The sequence below is a fragment of the Podarcis melisellensis genome (assembly GCF_964234715.1).
Source record: "Podarcis melisellensis genome assembly, chromosome: 4".
NCBI classification, from domain to species: domain Eukaryota; kingdom Metazoa; phylum Chordata; class Lepidosauria; order Squamata; family Lacertidae; genus Podarcis; species Podarcis melisellensis.
The window spans coordinates 85,379,410-85,401,393 of NC_138531.1; the positions used below are offsets into that span (position 1 = coordinate 85,379,410).

Consider the following 21,984-nt stretch of genomic DNA (forward strand, 5'->3'; position numbering starts at 1 on the left):
AACCCGGTTCCCCAGATTAGACGACTACCGCTCTTAACCACTACACCACACTGATTATCATTTTCTACAACATACCTTTTACAAATGTAGTAGAAATTTATTAGCAGTTAATGAAAGCAATAAAGTTAGGAGATGAACTTATACATAATTTTTAATCAATAGCAAAATAATTTCTTTTCTTTTTAATTAAAAATGTACAGTAAATTTATAAACAACAGCACTCATTTAAAAGTGAGGTATTCCATTCTTTTAAAAAAATACAATATATTTTACAATAAAGTGCATATAAAAAATTTATATTTTGCCCTAAAGGTAAACTAGGTAACAAGCAATCAATACTTGCGTTACATCTTTTATTTTGTTTGAGTTGTTTTTAATAGCATTTAAGGCATGTTGCAAATAATTATGTTACAAAGATAGCAGCTGAGAATATATTAAAATAGATCCCAGTTCAATAGCCTCTGTTAGACCAAATCAGTATCTTCTCTGCGTTAGGTTTCGAGGGTCACCTGATGCACTCTTGTATCTCTGCATGGTAGGGATGATGTCCATGTATGAGGGAGATGCGACCTGGAAGACCAAGAGAAAACACAACACAAACAGCTTAAAGTATTCTGACTATACATTATTATTATTATTATTATTATTATTATTATTATTATTATTATTATTATATACCACCATTCATCAAAAGATATCAGGGCACTTCACAGAATACAAGTAAATAATTAAATCAAAACAACAAAACCCCCTCTTCCTACAGACATATTTAAAAGGCTGTAAGATATTAATCAGCCAACAATAATAGACTACCTTGCTGTGATGGATAGGAGACTGAGTTCGCTTTCTGAACGAAGGTTAGATCTCTGTGTAGTGACTCTAACCGTATAAAAAAGCATTGATAGCTCCTGCAAACCTATCCTTATCTCCATCTTAGCTTGCTGATGAGGCACAGGTTCTCTGTACAGTTCTCAAGGCTCTCACCACCTCACCCTTTTATAGCCACTGAAAGAAGAACCACTAAGATTGTTATTTATCCTTAACAGTGATCTTCATGGTCTTCATAACTGCAGCCTGCAGTTGAAGAGGCTAAGGTTGGTGACTCCACTCCGGAACTGATGGAGCTAAGGATAGGTTCCGAGCAGTGCATGTTCGTTTTTGGAGATGCTGGATACCAGAGCCAAGACCCGGTGACATAGAGAACTGGGTTTCAAGCTCAAGTACAGATAGTCCTGAAGCAACATTAAGGTTTCCTGGATGAAAATACTGTAGCAGGCACCTTGTTTGAGTACAGCCAGTTATTCATTCACCAAGTGGGTTAGTGTAGCAAAACAGAATCTGGGTGCAACAGACCTAGAGATTGAGGGACTAGGCTCTTAGTGGGTCTTTGAGATTTGACAAGTGGCTGACCTATCTTCTGGGCCACTGAATCATAGAATTGGAGAGTTGGAAGCAATCCTGAGGGTCATCTAGTCCAACCTCCTGTAATGCAGGAATCTCAACTAACAACAACAACAACAATTTTTTTTTTTATACCCCACCCATCTGGCTGTTTCCCCAGCCACTCAGGGCAGCTCCCAACAGAACACTAAAAACAGAAGAAAACTTCAAACATTAAACACTTCCCTAAACAGGGCTGCCTTCAGATGTCTTCTAAAAGTCAGATAGTTGTTTATTTCCTTGACATCTGGTGGGAAAGCGTTCTACAGGGTGGGCGCCACTACTGAGAAGGCCCTCTGCCTGGTTCCCTGTAGCTTCACTTATTGCAATGAGGGAACCACCAGAAGGCCCTCAGAGCTGGACCTCAGTGTCTGGGCTGAATATTGGAGGTGGAGACGCATCCATGACAGATGACCATCCAACCTCTGCTTGAAAACCTCCAATGAAAACCACCCTCCAACCTCTCGAGGGTGTCCATTCCATTGAGAGGCTATGAGGATGACTGAGGCTTCTTCCCCACTTATCCTTCTCAAGAGTCTTGAATGGAGAGGAACAAGAAGAAAGCCTTAATTAAAGGAAGCCTTTCATCTAGGGCAAGTTAGCTGGATTGAATTCCTCCACCATGTTCAAAGTGAACCTTGGCATGGAGTACTTTACATTTAGAGGGGTTGCAAATAGTTATAGGAAAGAGGTGCTGAAGTGCTACTGGAGGATGTTGAATGTTGGCTGAGACAAGCATCACTCTCTGAGGTTTCATTAATAGCTAAAGAAATAGGCAGCTGAGTTGAGGCCTTTATGCATGTTGAGACCAACAGCAGGCTGGACTCTGCTCAGATTTACAGGGACTCAGTCTCGAGGTATAGAGACCAGGTTTTGGTCTGTTCACATATTGCAAGTCTGAGATGGATCTCCAGTTGCCTACTTTGCAGAGGAGCCAGTAACCTGGGGGGAAATTGGAATGGGGAAATGGCAGATGGGGAAAGTATTAAGTAATCTCTCCTGTCTATTCTCTGCCTTAAATTCTCGCATACCATCCTGAAATAGCTTTGTTTCATTTCTTTTTCTTTTTTTAAAAAAGGCATCCAGGACACTGTTACATGCATTAGCACACAGTTATTACAGGATATTAGACGAACACATCTTGCTGGATCAGATTAAAATCCATGTAGTCCAGCATTTTGGTTCAGACAGCAGGCAACCATATGTCTTTTAAAAAGTACAAGTGGATGATTATCTCTGCTGCATCTTTATCATAAACAAACAACATATTGTTCATATGCATTTTACAATGGAAGAGCAAATGGGTATGCTTACCAAAGGGGAAAGAGTCTGTAAAACATTTGTGGAAGATGGGATTTTTTTCATGGTTTCATGGACATCTAAAATGGTATAAAATAAGAAATTTCAAGTTTATGGTGGGGAAAAACAAGGTGTACAATAATTTATTCTTCCTTCAGATTGTAAATAATACAGACTCTATGCTACCTACAGTTTTTGTTCCCTTTGCAGGGCTGCAGAAGCATTAATTTTATTTCATTTTTTTTATTTCAAATTTGTAGAGAGAAGGTCTATAAATGTCTACAGTTCATGGCGGTATATGAAACTATGCTCAGAAGTGGTGGGGCATTAAGTGCCAGTTGCTGCAGAGCAATAACCCCTGCTTGGGGGCTTCCAAAAGGCACCTGAATGGCCACTGTGGGAAACGAGATATGAACTCTTCTAGTACAAAGCTCTTTTATGTTCTCAAGCGTTCAGCTCAGCTTTTTCTGGCTATTCCGTTTGCAGGCATGTAGTACTTTGGGATCCACAAACAAGGTGGCACCATAGCCAGGGGCACTCATCTACCAATTCCACTTGGTAGGCAACCCTTTCAGTATTAAGTCTGGCGGCCATCATTTGATGGGCTACCCTGTGGAATGAGGTAGCTTGTCCTCTGACGGGGTGGATTCAGAAGCAAATGACAAAGGATTCTGAACTTCTTATCTCCTCCTTCTGTCAGTATCCCCCGCCTAATCTCAGATCTGTCATAAATCAAAACAAAGTTTGAAATAGGTTGTGAGTAGCAAAGCATTCTGGTCCTAAAGCATGAGAGAGAGGCAGGAAGGATAGAAAATTGTTGAGAGCATACCTGTTATTGGATAATTTGTAAGATTTGAAGCAACTTTGGATGTTCTCTGTCTTTGAAAAGAATGGACTTTTGCTTGACCAAACAAATACCCCAATTATAGTTGTATGGGAGTCCTCATGCCTATATCTACCATCTTCACAGAGGCTCCAATCTGCTTTAAAGTGCTTATGTGCAAAAACTGGCCTTGCCATGCAATTATTGCATGCATACCATATGGCTGCAAATGGGGGCAACTATTTGACTAGGGAAATGAAAGGTAGCTTGTCACATTCCCATCTTCTGTACTGTAAGCTAAATAAAGCATCTAGGAACAGCAGTTCCACTATCGCATAAGCTTGTAACTAAATAATTATTATGCCACTGCATGGTATATTTGTTAGAAAACTAGGAGCCAACACAGTTGGAAGCTGAAATGGTTATTCTGGCAGTATTACTTATTTACATTTAAACTGCAAACCTATGTGCACTTACTGGAAGACCCACTGATCTCAGTGGAACCTACTACCAATAAGAAAAGCAGAGAGTTGCATTGATAGAGTTGACTACCCTGGTGAATTTCATAGCATGATCTGCTGACTACTTACTAAGTAGCTTTTGATTAATGCGGTCGAGTGACTGAAGAACTTTGTGCTCTTCAAATGACAATGCACTCATTCCTTGCCGTGCAGGTCTGTTTAGCACTGTAGTCTGTTTGTATGGTTGAACTGTGTCCAAATCAATCAAGATGTCACTTTCTGTTGCTGATGTGTTTGCTAAGTTTTCTGCCAGCATAAACTGTGTAGTACTGTCTGAAACTAATAAAAGAAATGTGTATTGTAGAAAAGGTTAGAAAGAAAACAAACAAAAAACTGGATTTGCTCCTGGGGTCAATTTAATACCCACCTTTTACAGCCTTTCTCCATTGCTAACAACATGTCTTTGTGCATCTTTCACAAATAATTTTATTTATATTTGTTCCCACAGAGCATCATGACCCTATCCGAGCAACATTATAATTGTGTTTGAGGACGCCCAGTGGTCTAAATCACTGAGCCTCTTGGGCTTGCTGATTGGAAGGTTGGCGGTTCGAATCCCCATGATGGGGTGAGCTCCCGTTGCTCAGTCCCAGCTCCTGCCAACCTAGCAGTTCGAAAGCACGTCAAAGTGCAAGTAGATCAATAGGTGCAGCTTCAGTGGGAAGGTAAACGGTGTTTCCGTGCTCTGGTTTCGTCAGAAGCAGCTTAGTCATGCTGGCCACATGACCCGGAAAAACTGTCTGCGGATGAACGTTGGCTCCCTCAGCTAGTAAAGCGAGATGAGCGTTGCAACCCCAGAGTCGTTCGCAACTGGACTTAACTGTCAGGGGTCCTTTACCTTTTTTTATACGCCTTTTCTGTGCATCCAAATATTCCCCCCACTTTTGATTCAGAAAGCAAATGACATAAGACTATCATCACTTTCCTATAATGTTTCTGTGAGAAATGGACACATGGCAGATACCCGATCTTTAAAAAAATTGCCTTTTTTCTGTGGTTTTCTTCAACTGTTCTTAAACCTTTTACCATTTCTCACTACCCGGAACCCTCTTGTGCATTAAGACTGTGTCTTTTTCTTTGACTTATGTACAACACCTTGTTGTTACAAGCTACAAATGGGAGTTTATATGCAAAATTCATATTCCTTAATTGGGAAGGACACAATACTTAGTAATGAATAGGTTTATAATAAAAACCTTAAAATAATAATTCATAGCAACAGTCAAATTGAAACATGCTGTATTACCTTCATCAGAATTACTGATGCCACCCATGGCTTGCACTATATCATTTGCACAATGAGGTGGTGCTCGCTTCACAGCTTGTGTCGTATTCTATAAAAAAAAGAATTTTATTATCAAACTGCTTGAAAAAATAAATCCTGGCATTTCATGGTCCAGAAGTGCTAATGTTACTCTGAAATGAAAATCAAATAATGAAAAAGCCTTAAAACACACACACACACATCTATAACATATGCTGCTGTATTCTGGAGGACATTAATCTGTGATAGTGGTGATACTGAACTACAGCAGAAAAATTTAATAGACTGTGATTATTAACTCTGATTCCACATAGTGCTCTGTGATAACCCATGAACAGGTTACACATGCAAGTATGTTCAGTATATAGCAAACCTGAACAGTTATTTGTGAAATGACTCCACCAGAGAGTTTCCTTTATAATGTACAGAATACCCTCTCTCTACATTCTGCCTTATCAGAGAAGTGGAAGCAAGAGGTCTAGAGATAACAGTAGAATCTCTTTTCTACTGGAAGTAACATTTTTATTTTCTTCAGCATATTGTTCATTTTTTTAAACTGTACGATACAGAATCCATTTCCCTAGGACAGCAATTTTTGGTATTTTTCAGTCAGAAATTTATCAGATATACCTGTACGACACTAGTGGGCTTCCATACTGCAGAGGCTGCCTTTTGTCTCCTCTGTTCTAAAAGAGCCTTGCGTTTATTTTCATTATTTTCAATACTTTGTTTTCGTCTTGTCATGGCAAAAGTAGCTGAAAAGGATAAAATAGCACCACAAAACACACACCTTGTTATATTGTTTTATACTTAAATTATAATTCTAGTTTCAATGTTATCTTTTGTTTATAAGCCACTTCGAACACATATAGGGAAAACATAGTAACAAATAAATAAATATGCAGAAAAAAGGAATACAGATGGTTAACTTGAGTTTACTTTTGGATTATATCACTAATGTTGAGCAAGATAGATGGCAAACCTGCTTGTATGGTACATATATGCTTCGCCTCATGGAACAAATGTACAATTCTGGGTGTGTGTTGTTTGAGAGAGATGTGGATCAGAAAACCCGTGCGAGGAAAACAACAAAAACTTCCTCCTGTACCATGGCTCTATTCCAAACCACTTCTATTTACTCTTTACAGAAAGACAATCCAATTATAGATCTCCCACCATCGCATCTAGTTTGGGCTGTAGGTCTGCGGCAGAGGGCTTTCCTAGTCCAACTATCTGAGATTCTTTTAGCAGGAGATGATGGGGACTGAACCTGGAATCTTTTGCAGGCAAGAATGTGCTCTACCACTGAGCTATAGGTCAACATTTGGGGTAGTTTATAACTACAGCTGCAAACTTTAATTGGTAGATTAATTAAATAGAGCTTTAGTTTATTGATGGGTGCGAATTCAAATCAATGGAGTGAAAAGTTAAGGATATATTTGTTAATTTAGTTTATTTTCAAATTAATTTTCCTCTTGTGGTAAAAATACTAAAAATTATACTAGTGCTGATAGTATAAAGGAATGTTTAGAAAAGACAAGCGCAAAAGAATTTTCATGAATAGAGCCCTCGATTAGCATGTGAGCTATAGAAGAAACCATTTCAGAATATACCAGCATACTCTAATTTATCAATATGAACTCTCAGTACTTAGGAAAGTTCCACAACCATACATGCCTATCCCAGGTACCCTTCTACATTACAGTGGTACCTCTGGTTGCGAACGGGATCCGTTCCGGAGGCCCGTTCACAACATGAAAAGAACGCAACCTGCAGCGGCGCGTCTGTGCACGTGCGGGTTGCGATTCGTCGCGTCTGCGCATGACATCATTTTGTGCTTCTGCGCATGCGGCAAAACCCGGAAGTAACCCTTTCCAGTACTTCCAAGTCACCGCGGGACGTAACCTGAAAGAACGTAACATGAAGTGGACGTAACATGACGTATGACTGTATTTACTCTCAAAAAGTTGCCAGTGCAGAAAATACAGAATTGAAACTAGGGTACAGACTCAATCCAAACTTCATACATGGCTCATTGACTAAAGATATTCCTTATCTATACATATATTACTGTATAAGCTTTATTATTCAAGATTCATTAAATTTGGCATATATATATATATATATATATATATATATATATATATATATATATGCTTTCGTAGATTTTCACGGGTACAGGAATGCAGGTTTTGGTGTCCTCGGGTGTCTTCCCGTGTAAAAGTTGGGGTGTCTAGGCGACGTTTCGACGAGGTCTCACTCGTCATCTTCAGGCTGGTGCTTTCGGCTTCTTGTTACTGGAACAGAGCAGGATCTCAGTGTTTGAGTTCCTATAAATACTGTTGAGGGGGTGTGGTGTATAGCCTCCAATGTTCTGGGCAGAGAGGAAGTTCCCAGGCTAGTGTGCCTTTTCTTCTTTTGTTCCTTAATTACTTGAGGGATATCTTGAGTGATTTCTTGAGTGATATCCTGAGTACCACTTAGGTGGGTCATTAGGTGTGGATTAGTTGCTAAAGTCTTTGTGTCTTGACCTCTTGAACTTTGTGAAGAGTTTTTCTGAGAAGATGGCTGTACTGCACTTAGTTGTGCTCTGGCTTGGCTTCGTGTATAGGGGCGAGCTGTGGTTTTGTGGCCTGTGTCAGCCAGATCTGTGTAGGGATTGCAGGGGGGTGCAGCATCCGGAGGTGCCACCATGGTTTGGCTACTGGATGGTGTCTGTAATTTATCTGTGGAGAGGGTCTGGGTTTGGGTCTGGTGTGGTTGATTGGTGATGGCGTTCTGTGTGCCTCTGGATCTGGTATGGCATGGCCCTCCTTCCTTATATCAAGGGCACTACAGATAAAATTAGCAAAATCCTCCATAAACACAATATCAAAACAGCCTTTTGCACCAACCAAAAAATAGCCAATATCCTCAGAAACCCCAAGGATAAAATCCAGTTGGAAAACCAAGGGGTCTATGAAATACCCTGCAAAGTCTGCCCAGCCACGTACATTGGACAAACAAACAGACGAATAAATGCACGTATCGCAGAACACAAGAATGCCGTCAAAAAAGAAGAAAAAACTTCCTCTCTTTTCCAACACATGAAAGAAACAGGACACGAAATTAATTTTGCAGATTCCAAATTGCTCTTTAACATGGAACATCACCACAAGAGAATAATCATGGAAGCCATCGAGATAGAGAAACACCCTCACAACATGAACAAGCGTGACGACACATCCCGCTTGCCAGACATCTGGAAATTAGCCCTCCCCACAAAAACTGACACCAGATCCAGAGGCACACAGAACGCCATCACCAATCAACCACACCAGACCCAAACCCAGACCCTCTCCACAGATAAATTACAGACACCATCCAGTAGCCAAACCATGGTGGCACCTCCGGATGCTGCACCCCCCTGCAATCCCTACACAGATCTGGCTGACACAGGCCACAAAACCACAGCTCGCCCCTATACACGAAGCCAAGCCAGAGCACAACTAAGTGCAGTACAGCCATCTTCTCAGAAAAACTCTTCACAAAGTTCAAGAGGTCAAGACACAAAGACTTTAGCAACTAATCCACACCTAATGACCCACCTAAGTGGTACTCAGGATATCACTCAAGAAATCACTCAAGATATCCCTCAAGTAATTAAGGAACAAAAGAAGAAAAGGCACACTAGCCTGGGAACTTCCTCTCTGCCCAGAACATTGGAGGCTATACACCACACCCCCTCAACAGTATTTATAGGAACTCAAACACTGAGATCCTGCTCTGTTCCAGTAACAAGAAGCCGAAAGCACCAGCCTGAAGATGACGAGTGAGACCTCGTCGAAACGTCGCCTAGACACCCCAACTTTTACACGGGAAGACACCCGAGGACACCAAAACCTGCATATATATATATATATATATATATATATATATATATATATATATATATATATATTTCTCGTTTTCTTCGCCCCACCCAACAAAATTTGATAAAGGAAGAACCTTACTGCTTGGTGGAGAAGCAAATATTGGATTCACTCTGACACCTGATTTAATACTGCCCATCAGATTGCCACCATCAATTGTGATGTGAGCCACATTAGGTCTAGTGGGTTGCAAGTCGCCATTATTTGAATTATTACAGAGTGTAACACCATGTTGTGAATCTCCTGAAAGAAAAGAAAAACACACAAGAAGATTTACAAATTATATAGTCAGGCTAACTTCACTCAGCAGTTCAGAAATTAGCCAGGAATGTGTGTGTCTTTTACAACCAACTGTATTATTTCACCCAATTGCTTTAAGGCATGTGGGGTGAAGTTGCAGCAAGACCTAAATTACCAGCAGATGATTAGACCAAATCAATGTATGAATGTGTAAGTTAAACATTCACTCAAGGCGCATCCAATCTCCCTTCATTACTGAAGTACCACAGGTTTAAGCACACTGTCCAGGACTCTGTTAGATGACAGCCAAAGCACTCAGTCATTAACAAAAATGAACTTTCACTTCATTAGTAGCAAACTGTTCTATCAGATAACAGCTACTAATATTATTATTGTTGTTGAATTAATAAATCACCTTTCAGATAAATTTACAGGCAATTTACAACCATAAAACAAAACAAGTGAAACAAGTAAAAATAAATTTAAATACAACACAACACACAAGGCAGAGACATGTTCCCCCCAAGCTGGCAAGGCAAAGTGAAGCAAAAGCATATTCAGTTGTTTCTGGAAACTCCAGATAGTGGGCACCTGTAGTATCTCAATAGGGATGCTTTTCACTTAACAGTGACAGCTACACCTGCTTCAAATTACTGTGTAGTGGGATTCTGATATTTTAGGAACTTCAGGGAGAGATCCTCCTGCAAAATGCAGTGGCCTACAAGGTATGTAGTGAGTAAGGCAGTCTCTCAAGTAACCTAGTCCTAAACTGCATAGGGCCTTATACAGTGGTACCTTGGTTTACAACAATAATCTGTTCCAGAGGTCCGATTGTAAACCAAAACAGGTCATAACCCAAGGTGCACCCCAATGGGGCCTCCCAAAAAAAAGGTGGGGTTATAATACAAAAAATGGGACACACACTTCCGGGTTTGATGTGGTTATAATCCAAAATGGTTGTCATCCAAAACGGCTGCAAACTAAGGTACCACTGTATGTTCATACCAAAACCTTGAACTTGGCTCTGTAGCAGATTGGTAGCCTGTGCAGATCCCAGAGGAAATGTGTTATATGCTGGTGGCAGTTTGCTCCCATAAGCAACCTAGGCAACATGTTGCGTGCTAGCTGTAGCCTCGAGACCATCCTCAACATCCCCACAAAGAGTTCATTGCAGTAATCCAACCTTGATATTACAGATGAGCTGAGATTTACAACATACTGGGAAATCTGCTTGCATTACCAGGGCTGATATCCTGCCCGCTGGCAGAGGAAGAGGGGAGCAGGGGGAGCGCACAGCCCCGGCAGCGCGATCCTGGTGGGGTGCCATTGCAGCTGCCCCCCCACCGGTGCTGGGTGCCAGGCCCCTGCGGGCAGCGCGCCATGCCGCGGACGCGCGCCAGCCCCCCCGCCTGTTCTCTGCCCCCCCCCCCAGTGTCGGAGCATGAAGCTCCGCCACTGATCCTGCCTGGACTGCCTCTAGTACCTGCTGCCACTGAGAACTCCTGTGGTTGTCAGCCTCTCCTTCCCCTTGCAAGTGGGCTAATCTGGTGATGTTGGTGCTAAAAAGTACTGGGAGGAAATGGCTATTTCATTCCATTTGGCAAGTCAAGGTCAGCAACACTGTGGGAGATAAATATGGCAGCCGCCAGGTGTCGAGCAGAGATAACCTACTTGGCTCTAGGCCCACTGCCAAATAAGCCTGCTTGTGAGGGGGAAGGAGGTGGCTGCAGTATTGTTAACATCAGGGAGCCCAAACAGTGGGAGGTGCTGGGTTGGGCGAGGGCAGCCTGCTCATGGCTCCTCCAAACCCAGAGCTGGGCTTGTTTATACATGAAAACGCATCAGGGATGGCTTGATTCAGCTCTACTAAAAATTCTAAAGGAGCTTTTATCCTCCAGTCAGAAAACGCACCGTGGTTTTATCCACTGTGGGTTTATCCACATTCATCAGGGCTGAGCTAGTCACACCTATTTGTAAATGTAATAATGGTCAGGGACTGACTAAAACCAGTAATGGGCAGAATACCACTTGTTAGAAACAATTTTTGTCTTGGTTTTGAAAGGAAGCATGTCCAGTCTAGTCTTTCTCTTTCAGTACACTCCTGCCCTTTTGTTATTTCTGACGATAATGTGAGATTGGCACAATATGCCTGAAATTAAACTTCTTTCAAAGTCCCTCTGAATGGGCCCTCTGTTATTAGTTCTGATTTTATCAAATATGCAATCTTATAAATCCTTCTAATTCAGTGAAAACACATAAATCTTACCAGCAGCACCATCCTTTTGAGCCAGTGCACGATGCACCCCTTGCCACAAAACTGTGATTTCTTCATCGGTTGGTGTGCGATCTCGACATAATCCATTTTCTGAGTACACAGAGTTTCCTTTTGGAAAGCTGTTGCACCGGGCAACTGCTTGACCAGTAGCCTTTTTCTTCCTCAACAGCTCATAGGTAAATATGCTATACGAAGGTCGCATAGTGGCCACCTGCGAACTGCAAGCAGTACCTGAAGATGGAGAATCTGTAGTATCCGAACATAAATCTTGACCTTCAGGTAAAAAATGACTGTTTTCAGTATCTGTGTGAGCTTTCCAAAGATTTCCTGACTGAGACACACTGTCTGCTGGATTTTCGTCCATTTTTTTGCCTGGTATGGGCTTACTTGGTGGGTGAGGTGCCATGATTTTGCCCTGAGTTTTCATAACCTTTGTGGCTTCGCTAGCAGATTGTGGTCGGATAATGGTGCCCTTTCGGTTTTTAGTTGTGAAAGTTGATGTGGCTTTGGCAGATTTGGGTCTTTTGATCAATTTCGTTCTACTTTTACATGGATTGCTTTTGGGATTTTTTAGTTCACAATTATATATTAGGGGTATTTCTTCACCTCTTGGCGCCATCCATGCTTGTCTAGCAACATGATATCCTTTAGATACAAAAGCATTCTGCATCCCATTATCTGAGTCTTTAAGAGTAGCAATTTTTGCAGATGCCTGAGAATTCTCCTGGAGATATTCTGGGAAAACAGAATTGAGAGTGCAAGCGGGAATGCTTCTAACATTAGTTCTAGAAGTGGCAGCTCTAATTTGAGAACCAGGTGATCTGGGCTGTGCATGAGGTATTTCAATGATATTTTGTTCTGAATGCTTTTCATCACCCACTGCTCTGTTAATTTCATCAAACCACCTAAGTTTTTTACAGTTCTTTTGCTCGGCATCTTTCCCTTTCATTTTTGCCAATTCAACACTGTCTCTAGGAATCACAGGCTGAGTCCCAAATCTGACCCCCCTGTTGACAACCACTGCCTTGAAATTGCTAAGTTCATACTTGGATTCTTTTTTCAATATGCTTTTTGGAAATTTCACTACTTTTTCTTCATTGGAGTTGTTCCCTTGTTGGTCAAGATCAGATAAATTAGCAGTGGAATCTTCATGAGACATAGATAAACTATTTTTAGTCATTTCATTATCTCCATTAGCGTTCTGTTGATTTATACAGCCTTTACACATCTCTTCAAACAAAGATGCTACAACCTTTTCATGTTTAGCATTTGCCACACAGTCTATATCTTCAGTACATCTTGCTGAATGATCATTTCCCTTCTCCATGCAATTAATTGAGAAGCTGTTGTTGTAAGGGGCAGTAGGGAAGACCGCTGTTTGTTGACAGGAGACGTGTGCTGATGAGGTTCTGTTCTGGGGAAGCTGAGAATTTCTCTCTTGTAGTGAAACAACTGAGGGATCAGGGACAGCCCAAGCTTTGTTTATTTCGTGTACCGGGCTGTCAGTAGCTACAGGACCCTCTGTGCCTGAAGACGGACGTTTTGACAGAAAACTTTTCTCTTCTCTTTCATTTTGTGCAAAGGTTAGATGCTCATCAGAAGCATCTCTTGCAGTCTCTCTTTGTTCAGACCTACTTTGAACAAATGATTTATGATCAGGACTGCATGTGTCCTCGTCAGAAGGTATGACATTGTGTTTTATTAAAATATCACGAAAGGGGGAGGTTGTCTGGAAATTTGAGGTATTTAAATTTGTAAGCCAATTATTTACATGCTGTTTTTTAGAAAAAGTCATGTCAGTTTCATCAGAGAAACTTTTATTTCTAGTCTGTAATTCCTCTGAATTGTGGACTGAGGAGTCCAACTGTGCAGATAAAGAAGATGTTTCACTGGGTGTTGTACAACCTTCATTTGGTTCTGCAGCCTCAAGACTGTCCACACTGCAAACACTTTCTGTATGGGCTATTTCATTCACTTCTTGATGAAAATCCTAAGACAGAAAAGCAAACAGCTTATAAATATCACTAAGACACATCTTCTTGGTAAAGCTTAAGGGAAAATTAGGGAAATCAGAGAGGTCCTTATGTTTTCGTGTGTGAAAAGTAGTAAGATTTTCAGGTTTGCATTTCAAATAAACATCAATATGTCCTTGTGGACACTCTACCAAATCAAAAAGGAAAAAGTTGGGAATAATTTGATAGAAAACTGTAGAATTTTTCAAGAATACATTTCAAAGATCTTTTTTCAAGTCATCTCTGCAAGTAAGAATATCACTCTGAATACAGGATGAAGTGTGCTAAAAATGTCACAAACAGCCAGTATTCTTAATTAGAGCTTCTATTTGGTCACTGATTTTCAGTGGTAGAAAAATATTGCAAGTTCTCATACACCGCACATTTTGGGTGCCACTTCTGCACAGGGATGAACTCATTTCAGTTGTATATTGAATTTATAGGCAGCCACATGCCTGAGATTTTTCTAGCTCTAATTTCAGTCTATTTAGCTGAATGTTTTTTCAAATGTCTGGTGCTGCAAGTTTAGACAGAAATTACCTATGAAAGCCCCTGGGATACACAACCTGGCAGGAATAAAATAAGTTAAGCACCAGTGCTAATGTGTGATTGTTAAAAGCTCACTTGTTTTTCCAGGCTTTTGCTAGCCATTAATACCATCTTGTTGTATTTGCCCTGGTTTCTGTATGCTGCTGCATTTGTTGCTTTAAGGTATTTTAAAGGTATTTTAAAATTTGTTGTGAACCACTTTGAGAAATGAAGGGAGGTATAGAAATGTATTGATTTTTTTTAATCAGATAGTTGGAAACCACAATAGCATCCAAACTAATGATGATTTTGCTTCATTGTTTTCAGCTTAAGTCTTATAAAAATAGTTTACCTTATCTCTTCCTTGCTTATAGCTAAGAACCAGTGAAGCTTGTTTCTTTGGGATAAAAAAATATTACTGGATATCAGCCCAGTAATTTTTATGCAGGCTCTTGAATTTTATTTGAAAACAGGCGCTATAACTCAAAAATCACAAAAAGTACATACAAACCCTGTGGTGACTATATTACAGCAATATTCTGGTTTTGAAGTGAATTAGGTTTAGAACTGAAATTTTGTTTGATTTTAAAGGGATATATTAATAGGAAACAATATTTATACTGGCATAGTGACCTTTTTATATGCCCTAAAAGGGGGGATTTTTAGGAATCTTTGTAATCCTACCAGACCTGTAAAACCGCAAAGTGAGAGTTCAAATGACCACAATGTATACGGATATGGTGTACAGTCGATTGCAATGATTTTGACTGACTACAGCAGCCTATTCAACTATTGCTTTCCACTCACATTTGCTTATTAAATGTGAGTTTCAAAGCAAAGCACCACAGTGAAACAATGTCAGTGGTTACTCTGTAGCATTTGTCTGTCTGTCTGTTTAAACTCTTACATATTTACAGTCAAACCTCGGCTACCGAACGCCTCTGTTTTGGAATGTTTCGGTCCCCAAATGCCAAAAACCCAGAAGTAATTTCTCCAGTTTTCAAACGTTTTTTGGAAGTCGAATGTCCAACACGGCTTCCACTTGAGTGCAGGAAGCTCCTGCAACCAACTGGAAGCTGCGCCTCGGTTGTCAGACATTTCGGAAGCCAAACGGGCTTTCTGAATGGATTACGTTCGACAATTGAGGTTTGACTGTATAAGTAACTCCCCTTTCTGCTAATTATCTTCAGCAGTTGGGAAATTGTATCTGCTTTGCCAGAAAACCCCCAGCGGCCCCTAGTGGCAATTTAACGATGCAAAAGAAAAATAAGTTGTTATAGTATTGCTTTGCAATTCAAGCAGCAGACCAAACTGAATACAGTTGCTTGAAAGAAACCCAAACATAAGCAGTGAATGGATTTTGATGCTCTTTGACTGATAAAGCAACTGCAACAGCAACTTCAGCTGACGATACTGCAACACACCCGGCTCAGCAGTGATGTGCACCTTCACAGGGGTGACATGCCTAGGATAAGGAAGACTCTGTTAACACCTTAATGTCCTTTCATGTGAAGTTCTACTTGTGTGTGGGGTTATCATGCTGTTTTACCTTTCAAGGTGATAGAAGTCCTGGGCTTCTAGATCCTTAAATTGGCACTGAAGCAGGTGCAATGGGTCTAAAAAGTTGGTACATTAGGTACTCCTATTTAGATGGTTTGTGAATTGCACCTTTAAGAGGATGTAAATAACTGCCAGGACATCATACCTGAAGGTTGCTGAAATGTTGTTCTTGTAGTTGCTGCTGCATTTCATTCAGATTTTGTTGGAAGAGAAGCTGGGAATTGTCCGGGTTTGAACCACTGTTTTCCTGCATTATCCTATCACAGCCAGCTTTCACTGAGCTCTGTTTCCAGGAAAAGGGATCATTTCTAGTAGCTGAGGAAGTTGTGTCAGCAGCTCTTGCAGAGAAGAAACATTATAGTCACTTCCAGCTACATTTTTACTACTTTCACGAAAAGTTTCACAGTAAAAAATTACATCTAAAGTGAAACATTCTGCACACTAAAATTAATTTTGTAGCTATAAGGTACTATAGAAGGTACTTGGGAAAAACATATTTCAGTAAAAATTTGCCCCAAACTAGGAATAAAGTGATTCTGCTAGGGTTGCATTTAGCTGCATTTTATATACTCCATTAAGCTCTTACTTTGCTTTGCTAAATGCATATTTCTGGGGGAAATATGTGTCCTCTTCATAGAAAGCAAGTTTTCTGCCCCTTCCTGCAGCTAGCTGCACCTCAGAAAAGCTTCTTAGGAGAGTTGTGGGGACCCTGGACAACATGGGATTTGATGTGGCAGTTGTTGAATGAAGGAAGGATCACCCAAAATTGGGCCTGGATTCTAATACGTTAATTTACAGAAGTTAATGGAAGGAAAATTTCCCATGACCTCCCCTCACCCAACACTGTTCACTAGGGGGAATGAGGAAAAGCATATTTTACATGATCTTGCATTTAGCTTCCGCCCACAAGCACTGCAGCAATTTTATGATTGAATTAAACAAATGAAATATCTACCTTCCAATGACTTTGGATGGTGACAAATGTAATCCTGTTACTTGAATTTTCTTAAAAGCCTCATCTAATTTAGGTTCTGGTTTTCTCTGCACTAGGAAGTAAAAAGAAGGACAGCATTTAGAAATGTTGAATAAAATCTCAAGCTTTTAAACACAAAAACTCAGGAATAGTTCCCCACCCCTATAAAGCTCCTACAATTCTAAAACTGTGCCCACATCAGCCCTCTACTACTACAGTCCTTAACTTCTTCTTCTGCCTTGTTGTTCCCATACAGCATGGCTTTGCAAACTCTGCACACTCTGACTTATTTAAATGCACCAAAAATTACTGCAATTCCTAAACTGTTTTTTGAATTTTTGAGGCATCCAATGATAGTGTATTTACAACTAAGGCTAAATTTACAAATGATACTGGACCCTAAATTAAGCATATGTGATTGCAACAAGGAGTATTCTATATAAGGGACAAAAAAAGAGCACAATCCATGATAGCCTTCTTGTGCTATTTATTTCAGTCCAGTTCATTTTAATGGGGTCCATATAAAAAAACTTCCTAGTAGATTGTGCCAGTAGATGTTTTTTGGTAGGTGGAAATAGAAAGCCCTGATAAAGGTAGGAGAGGAGGGCAGTGACTATAAGAAATGTCTGGTCAAAATTATTATTTTCTAGATTGCTTGCTATCTTTCTGCCTTTAAATGACATTAAAGGTGGCTTAATAATTCATAAAAATGTTAGTAATGAAATAAAAAAGCAGAATATATATATATATATATATATATATATATATATATATATATATATATATATATATATATATTTGCTTTCGTAGATTTTCCCGGGTACAGGAATGCAGGTTTTGGTGTCCTCGGGTGTCTTCCCGTGTAAAAGTTGGGGTGTCTAGGCGACGTTTCGACGAGGTCTCACTCGTCATCTTCAGGCTGGTGCTTTCGGCTTCTTGTTACTGGACCAGAGCAGGATCTCAGTGTTTGAGTTCCTATAAATACTGTTGAGGGGGTGTGGTGTATAGCCTCCAATGTTCTGGGCAGAGAGGAAGTTCCCAGGCTAGTGTGCCTTTTCTTCTTTTGTTCCTTAATTACTTGAGGGATATCTTGAGTGATTTCTTGAGTGATATCCTGAGTACCACTTAGGTGGGTCATTAGGTGTGGATTAGTTGCTAAAGTCTTTGTGTCTTGACCTCTTGAACTTTGTGAAGAGTTTTTCTGAGAAGATGGCTGTACTGCACTTAGTTGTGCTCTGGCTTGGCTTCGTGTATAGGGGCATGGCCCTCCTTCCTTATATCAAGGGCACTACAGATAAAATTAGCAAAATCCTCCATAAACACAATATCAAAACAGCCTTTTGCACCAACCAAAAAATAGCCAATATCCTCAGAAACCCCAAGGATAAAATCCAGTTGGAAAACCAAGGGGTCTATGAAATACCCTGCAAAGTCTGCCCAGCCACGTACATTGGACAAACAAACAGACGAATAAATGCACGTATCGCAGAACACAAGAATGCCGTCAAAAAAGAAGAAAAAACTTCCTCTCTTTTCCAACACATGAAAGAAACAGGACACGAAATTAATTTTGCAGATTCCAAATTGCTCTTTAACATAGAACATCACCACAAGAGAATAATCATGGAAGCCATCGAGATAGAGAAACACCCTCACAACATGACCAAGCGTGACGACACATCCCGCTTGCCAGACATCTGGAAATTAGCCCTCCCCACAAAAACTGACACCAGATCCAGAGGCACACAGAACGCTATCACCAATCAACCACACCAGACCCAAACCCAGACCCTCTCCACAGATAAATTACAGACACCATCCAGTAGCCAAACCATGGTGGCACCTCCGGATGCTGCACCCCCCTGCAATCCCTACACAGATCTGGCTGACACAGGCCACAAAACCACAGCTCGCCCCTATACACGAAGCCAAGCCAGAGCACAACTAAGTGCAGTACAGCCATCTTCTCAGAAAAACTCTTCACAAAGTTCAAGAGGTCAAGACACAAAGACTTTAGCAACTAATCCACACCTAATGACCCACCTAAGTGGTACTCAGGATATCACTCAAGAAATCACTCAAGATATCCCTCAAGTAATTAAGGAACAAAAGAAGAAAAGGCACACTAGCCTGGGAACTTCCTCTCTGCCCAGAACATTGGAGGCTATACACCACACCCCCTCAACAGTATTTATAGGAACTCAAACACTGAGATCCTGCTCTGGTCCAGTAACAAGAAGCCGAAAGCACCAGCCTGAAGATGACGAGTGAGACCTCGTCGAAACGTCGCCTAGACACCCCAACTTTTACACGGGAAGACACCCGAGGACACCAAAACCTGCATATATATATATATATATATATATGAAAGTACACCCTTGTTTTGAAAAGTAATATAAATAAAATGCAGCAGTTAAATAATTTCTGTACCCAACAGGCCACACAAAGGAGAAAATCTCTGGCTCCCAGTTCATTTCTGCACACAAAGCAGACGTTCTGCCACTGAGCTATGGCCTGGTATTGATTGATATTTATATCAATAATATTTTTCATGGGTGGCTTCCTTTAATTCAATAATTAATTATGATGAAACAGGCACACACAATGAAATTAATTAGCTAACCATCAAAAGTTTTGATGTATAAACTTGGTGTATAAATTTTATGGGGGGAAAAAACAAGTAAGAAATCCCTGGAGAAGTTTCACAGTCAAATCAAAATGCATCATTACCAATGCTGTTTTTTTGTGTTTCATTTGATCAGTGGATAGGAAACATCCACTGAGAATCGGAGGTGATGCACTCATGACTTCCTGAGTGGAGAAGAATATTTAAGTGAAATACCATATCACTTAGTTTCAACCTTGGAAAGTTGACTGAGACCTCAGACTGTCTGTGCATACAACTGTTAGATGCCCCTGTCAGAGTACTTTATAATTCATGAGAATTATAAAGTCTGGAGCAGAACCAAACGTGTGTTTGTGAATCATTCACAACTGTTATGCTGTGTCATCAAAAACAAGTTTGAAATAGGGACCCTGTATTTATATACTAAAACCCCCCTGAAATATACAAAATTACTGTATTACATCTCATAGGACTGCCCAGTAATGAAGTATGAAGTTTGTTCACGTATGAAACCAACTTCAATGATACATAAAGTAATTTGAAATTAATGAGTTTAAACAGTTTGCAATCCTGGTCACTAACAGTAAAGGCTCAGCATCGTTCTACACACACCCCTACCTAAGGACACTCAGGTTTCCAAGGCAAAGAATCACATACAAAAATGCAGAAAAACTGAAATGAAATCGATTGCAGGCTGAATCATAGAATCAAAGTCAGCATTATGTAATACATGTGCCAGTGGTTATATTATCACAAGATTCAAAGTCTTCCACATTGCACAGTCTCTTCACCAATAAAATTACTGCTCTTTGCTGCAGTTAACATTGAAGAGGCACTGCACCCTCCCAAAACTAACGCTCAATCAAAATTGTCAGTTTTGACAAAGCTAATCTTAGGCTAGAGATCCAAACTTGCATCACAGATGCAGTGCTCCCAAAGCACAGCAGCCTTTTACACTGTCAGTAGTGTAGATCTGCCTTTGGAAACCTACTTCTGTGCTCACAACTGTGTTACTAAATCAGGGATTCCCAGCTGTTTTGCATCCAATGATCTATGGGAAAAGCCCACCAGAAAGCAGAGGCTGTGGCCAGAGCTAAAAATGGCCAGAACACTTCTTACTTCTTTCTGCCACCTTTCCCCTTGTCCTGAAAGCTCAACAACTTTCCTAAAAAAACCAAACTCAACAACTTTGGTCTGCACCAGGTGGGGGTTGCTACACTGCTGGAGCAGAGACCAAGACCTGGTTAGGCAAGTGCATAATGGTAGGCAGAAGGAGCTGGTAAGATGCAGCCGCTTTGTTCTCCTGGCTACACAACACCACGCATTGCTGGTGGGCACAGTACGAAGAGCATTGCATTGGCTCCACCAAGAGCATACATGGGATTAAACAGAAGTAGCAGTAAGGAAGCCACTACTCAAAACCCCAACAATCCAAGGGTCAGTCAACACACTAAAACAGTATTATGAAAATTACAGACTTCCGCCTGTTTATATATATTTCTCATTGTCTAGCACATGTTGTTCCTGACCTTTTTGGCTATTCAGATGGCTAAGTTAAGCTTACAATAACACATTCTGCAGGATCAACATAATTGTGGGCATGGTGGGTTTTTTTGATAACATTATTTCACTTTTTAAACTATTTTTTAAAAGGAAAAATAATTTGTTCATTTAATATACTTTTATGGAATGGCCCCTAGGTATTGCAATATTTGTTTTTTTGACAGATACTAATCTGGAATGAAAACTATTTCTAACACACATTATAATGCAAGCATTATAGATATAGCTGTATTTGCAATATGCAAACCTTCTACTTTCTTCCGTTGTGAAAGTGGAATATGACCACGCTGGAACCTTTCAGTTGCTTCCTGATGTTTCAGTTTCCTCTGCAGCAAAATTTGTTCTCTGAATTTTTGTTCTTTTTCTTCAACGTCTTTCCATTTTTCTTCAAGTGCTCTGTGTAAAAACAACTACAGCTTTCAATAAAAAGAATCAGCATGGTAAGTGGCTTGCACCATTTTGCTTAAATCCTTCTTTATCCAAATACATCAGTGATTCATGTTAAGAAGCATGTTTCAAACTCAGTCATGTCCTGACCTCTCTCCTGGCATGTGCCAGGAAAAGCGTGGATTGGCTCCACTGGCATGTTTGAATGCACAGACCTTGCCTACCCATCTCTGTCTCCACACACACTCTTTTAAATACACATTCCCTGACATGACAATCACTGATTTCCCTCTTGGTATCTGCAAGCTCACCTTTGAGCACTGGGAAATGAAGTAATAAGCGACCATGGAGTAACTAGATCTGATTGCTAGCATATGTGGCACCCCCAGGATAAAGAACAAATAATCTTTCAGATTTTTAGCAGAAAAGTCTGTATTAATGAGTGAAGAGCTGCATTCAAAACGTATAAAGATTTACTGTTATAATAAAAAGTACTCTTAGAAAGATTTATTCAATTTCTTGGCACATCAAGCAAGGGATAACATATATACTTTAAAGTGTA

The 21,984-nt window shown here is 40.3% G+C and overlaps 1 protein-coding gene across 3 annotated transcripts in view; it reads right to left on the bottom strand.

Moving 5' to 3' along the window:
• Positions 1 to 339: 339 nt before the first annotated feature.
• CEP126 (centrosomal protein 126) overlaps positions 340 to 21,984 on the bottom strand; it is a 24,873-nt gene continuing 3,228 nt past the window's right edge. The window contains exons 3-12 of one of the 3 annotated variants that reach the window (XM_081909594.1): positions 21,283 to 21,431; positions 16,829 to 16,919; positions 16,019 to 16,211; positions 11,765 to 13,763; positions 9,340 to 9,501; positions 5,978 to 6,102; positions 5,330 to 5,417; positions 4,153 to 4,362; positions 2,755 to 2,819; positions 340 to 570 (exon numbers count right to left, since the gene is read on the bottom strand). In XM_081909594.1, coding sequence (XP_081765720.1) covers positions 475 to 570; positions 2,755 to 2,819; positions 4,153 to 4,362; positions 5,330 to 5,417; positions 5,978 to 6,102; positions 9,340 to 9,501; positions 11,765 to 13,763; positions 16,019 to 16,211; positions 16,829 to 16,919; positions 21,283 to 21,431 — 3,178 coding nt within the window. In that variant the 3' untranslated portion in view covers positions 340 to 474. Of the gene's footprint in view, positions 571 to 2,754; positions 2,820 to 4,152; positions 4,363 to 5,329; positions 5,418 to 5,977; positions 6,103 to 9,339; positions 9,502 to 11,764; positions 13,764 to 16,018; positions 16,212 to 16,828; positions 16,920 to 21,282; positions 21,432 to 21,984 lie in introns of those variants that run through there. The other 2 variants (XM_081909595.1, XM_081909596.1) reach the window with 2 other exon arrangements.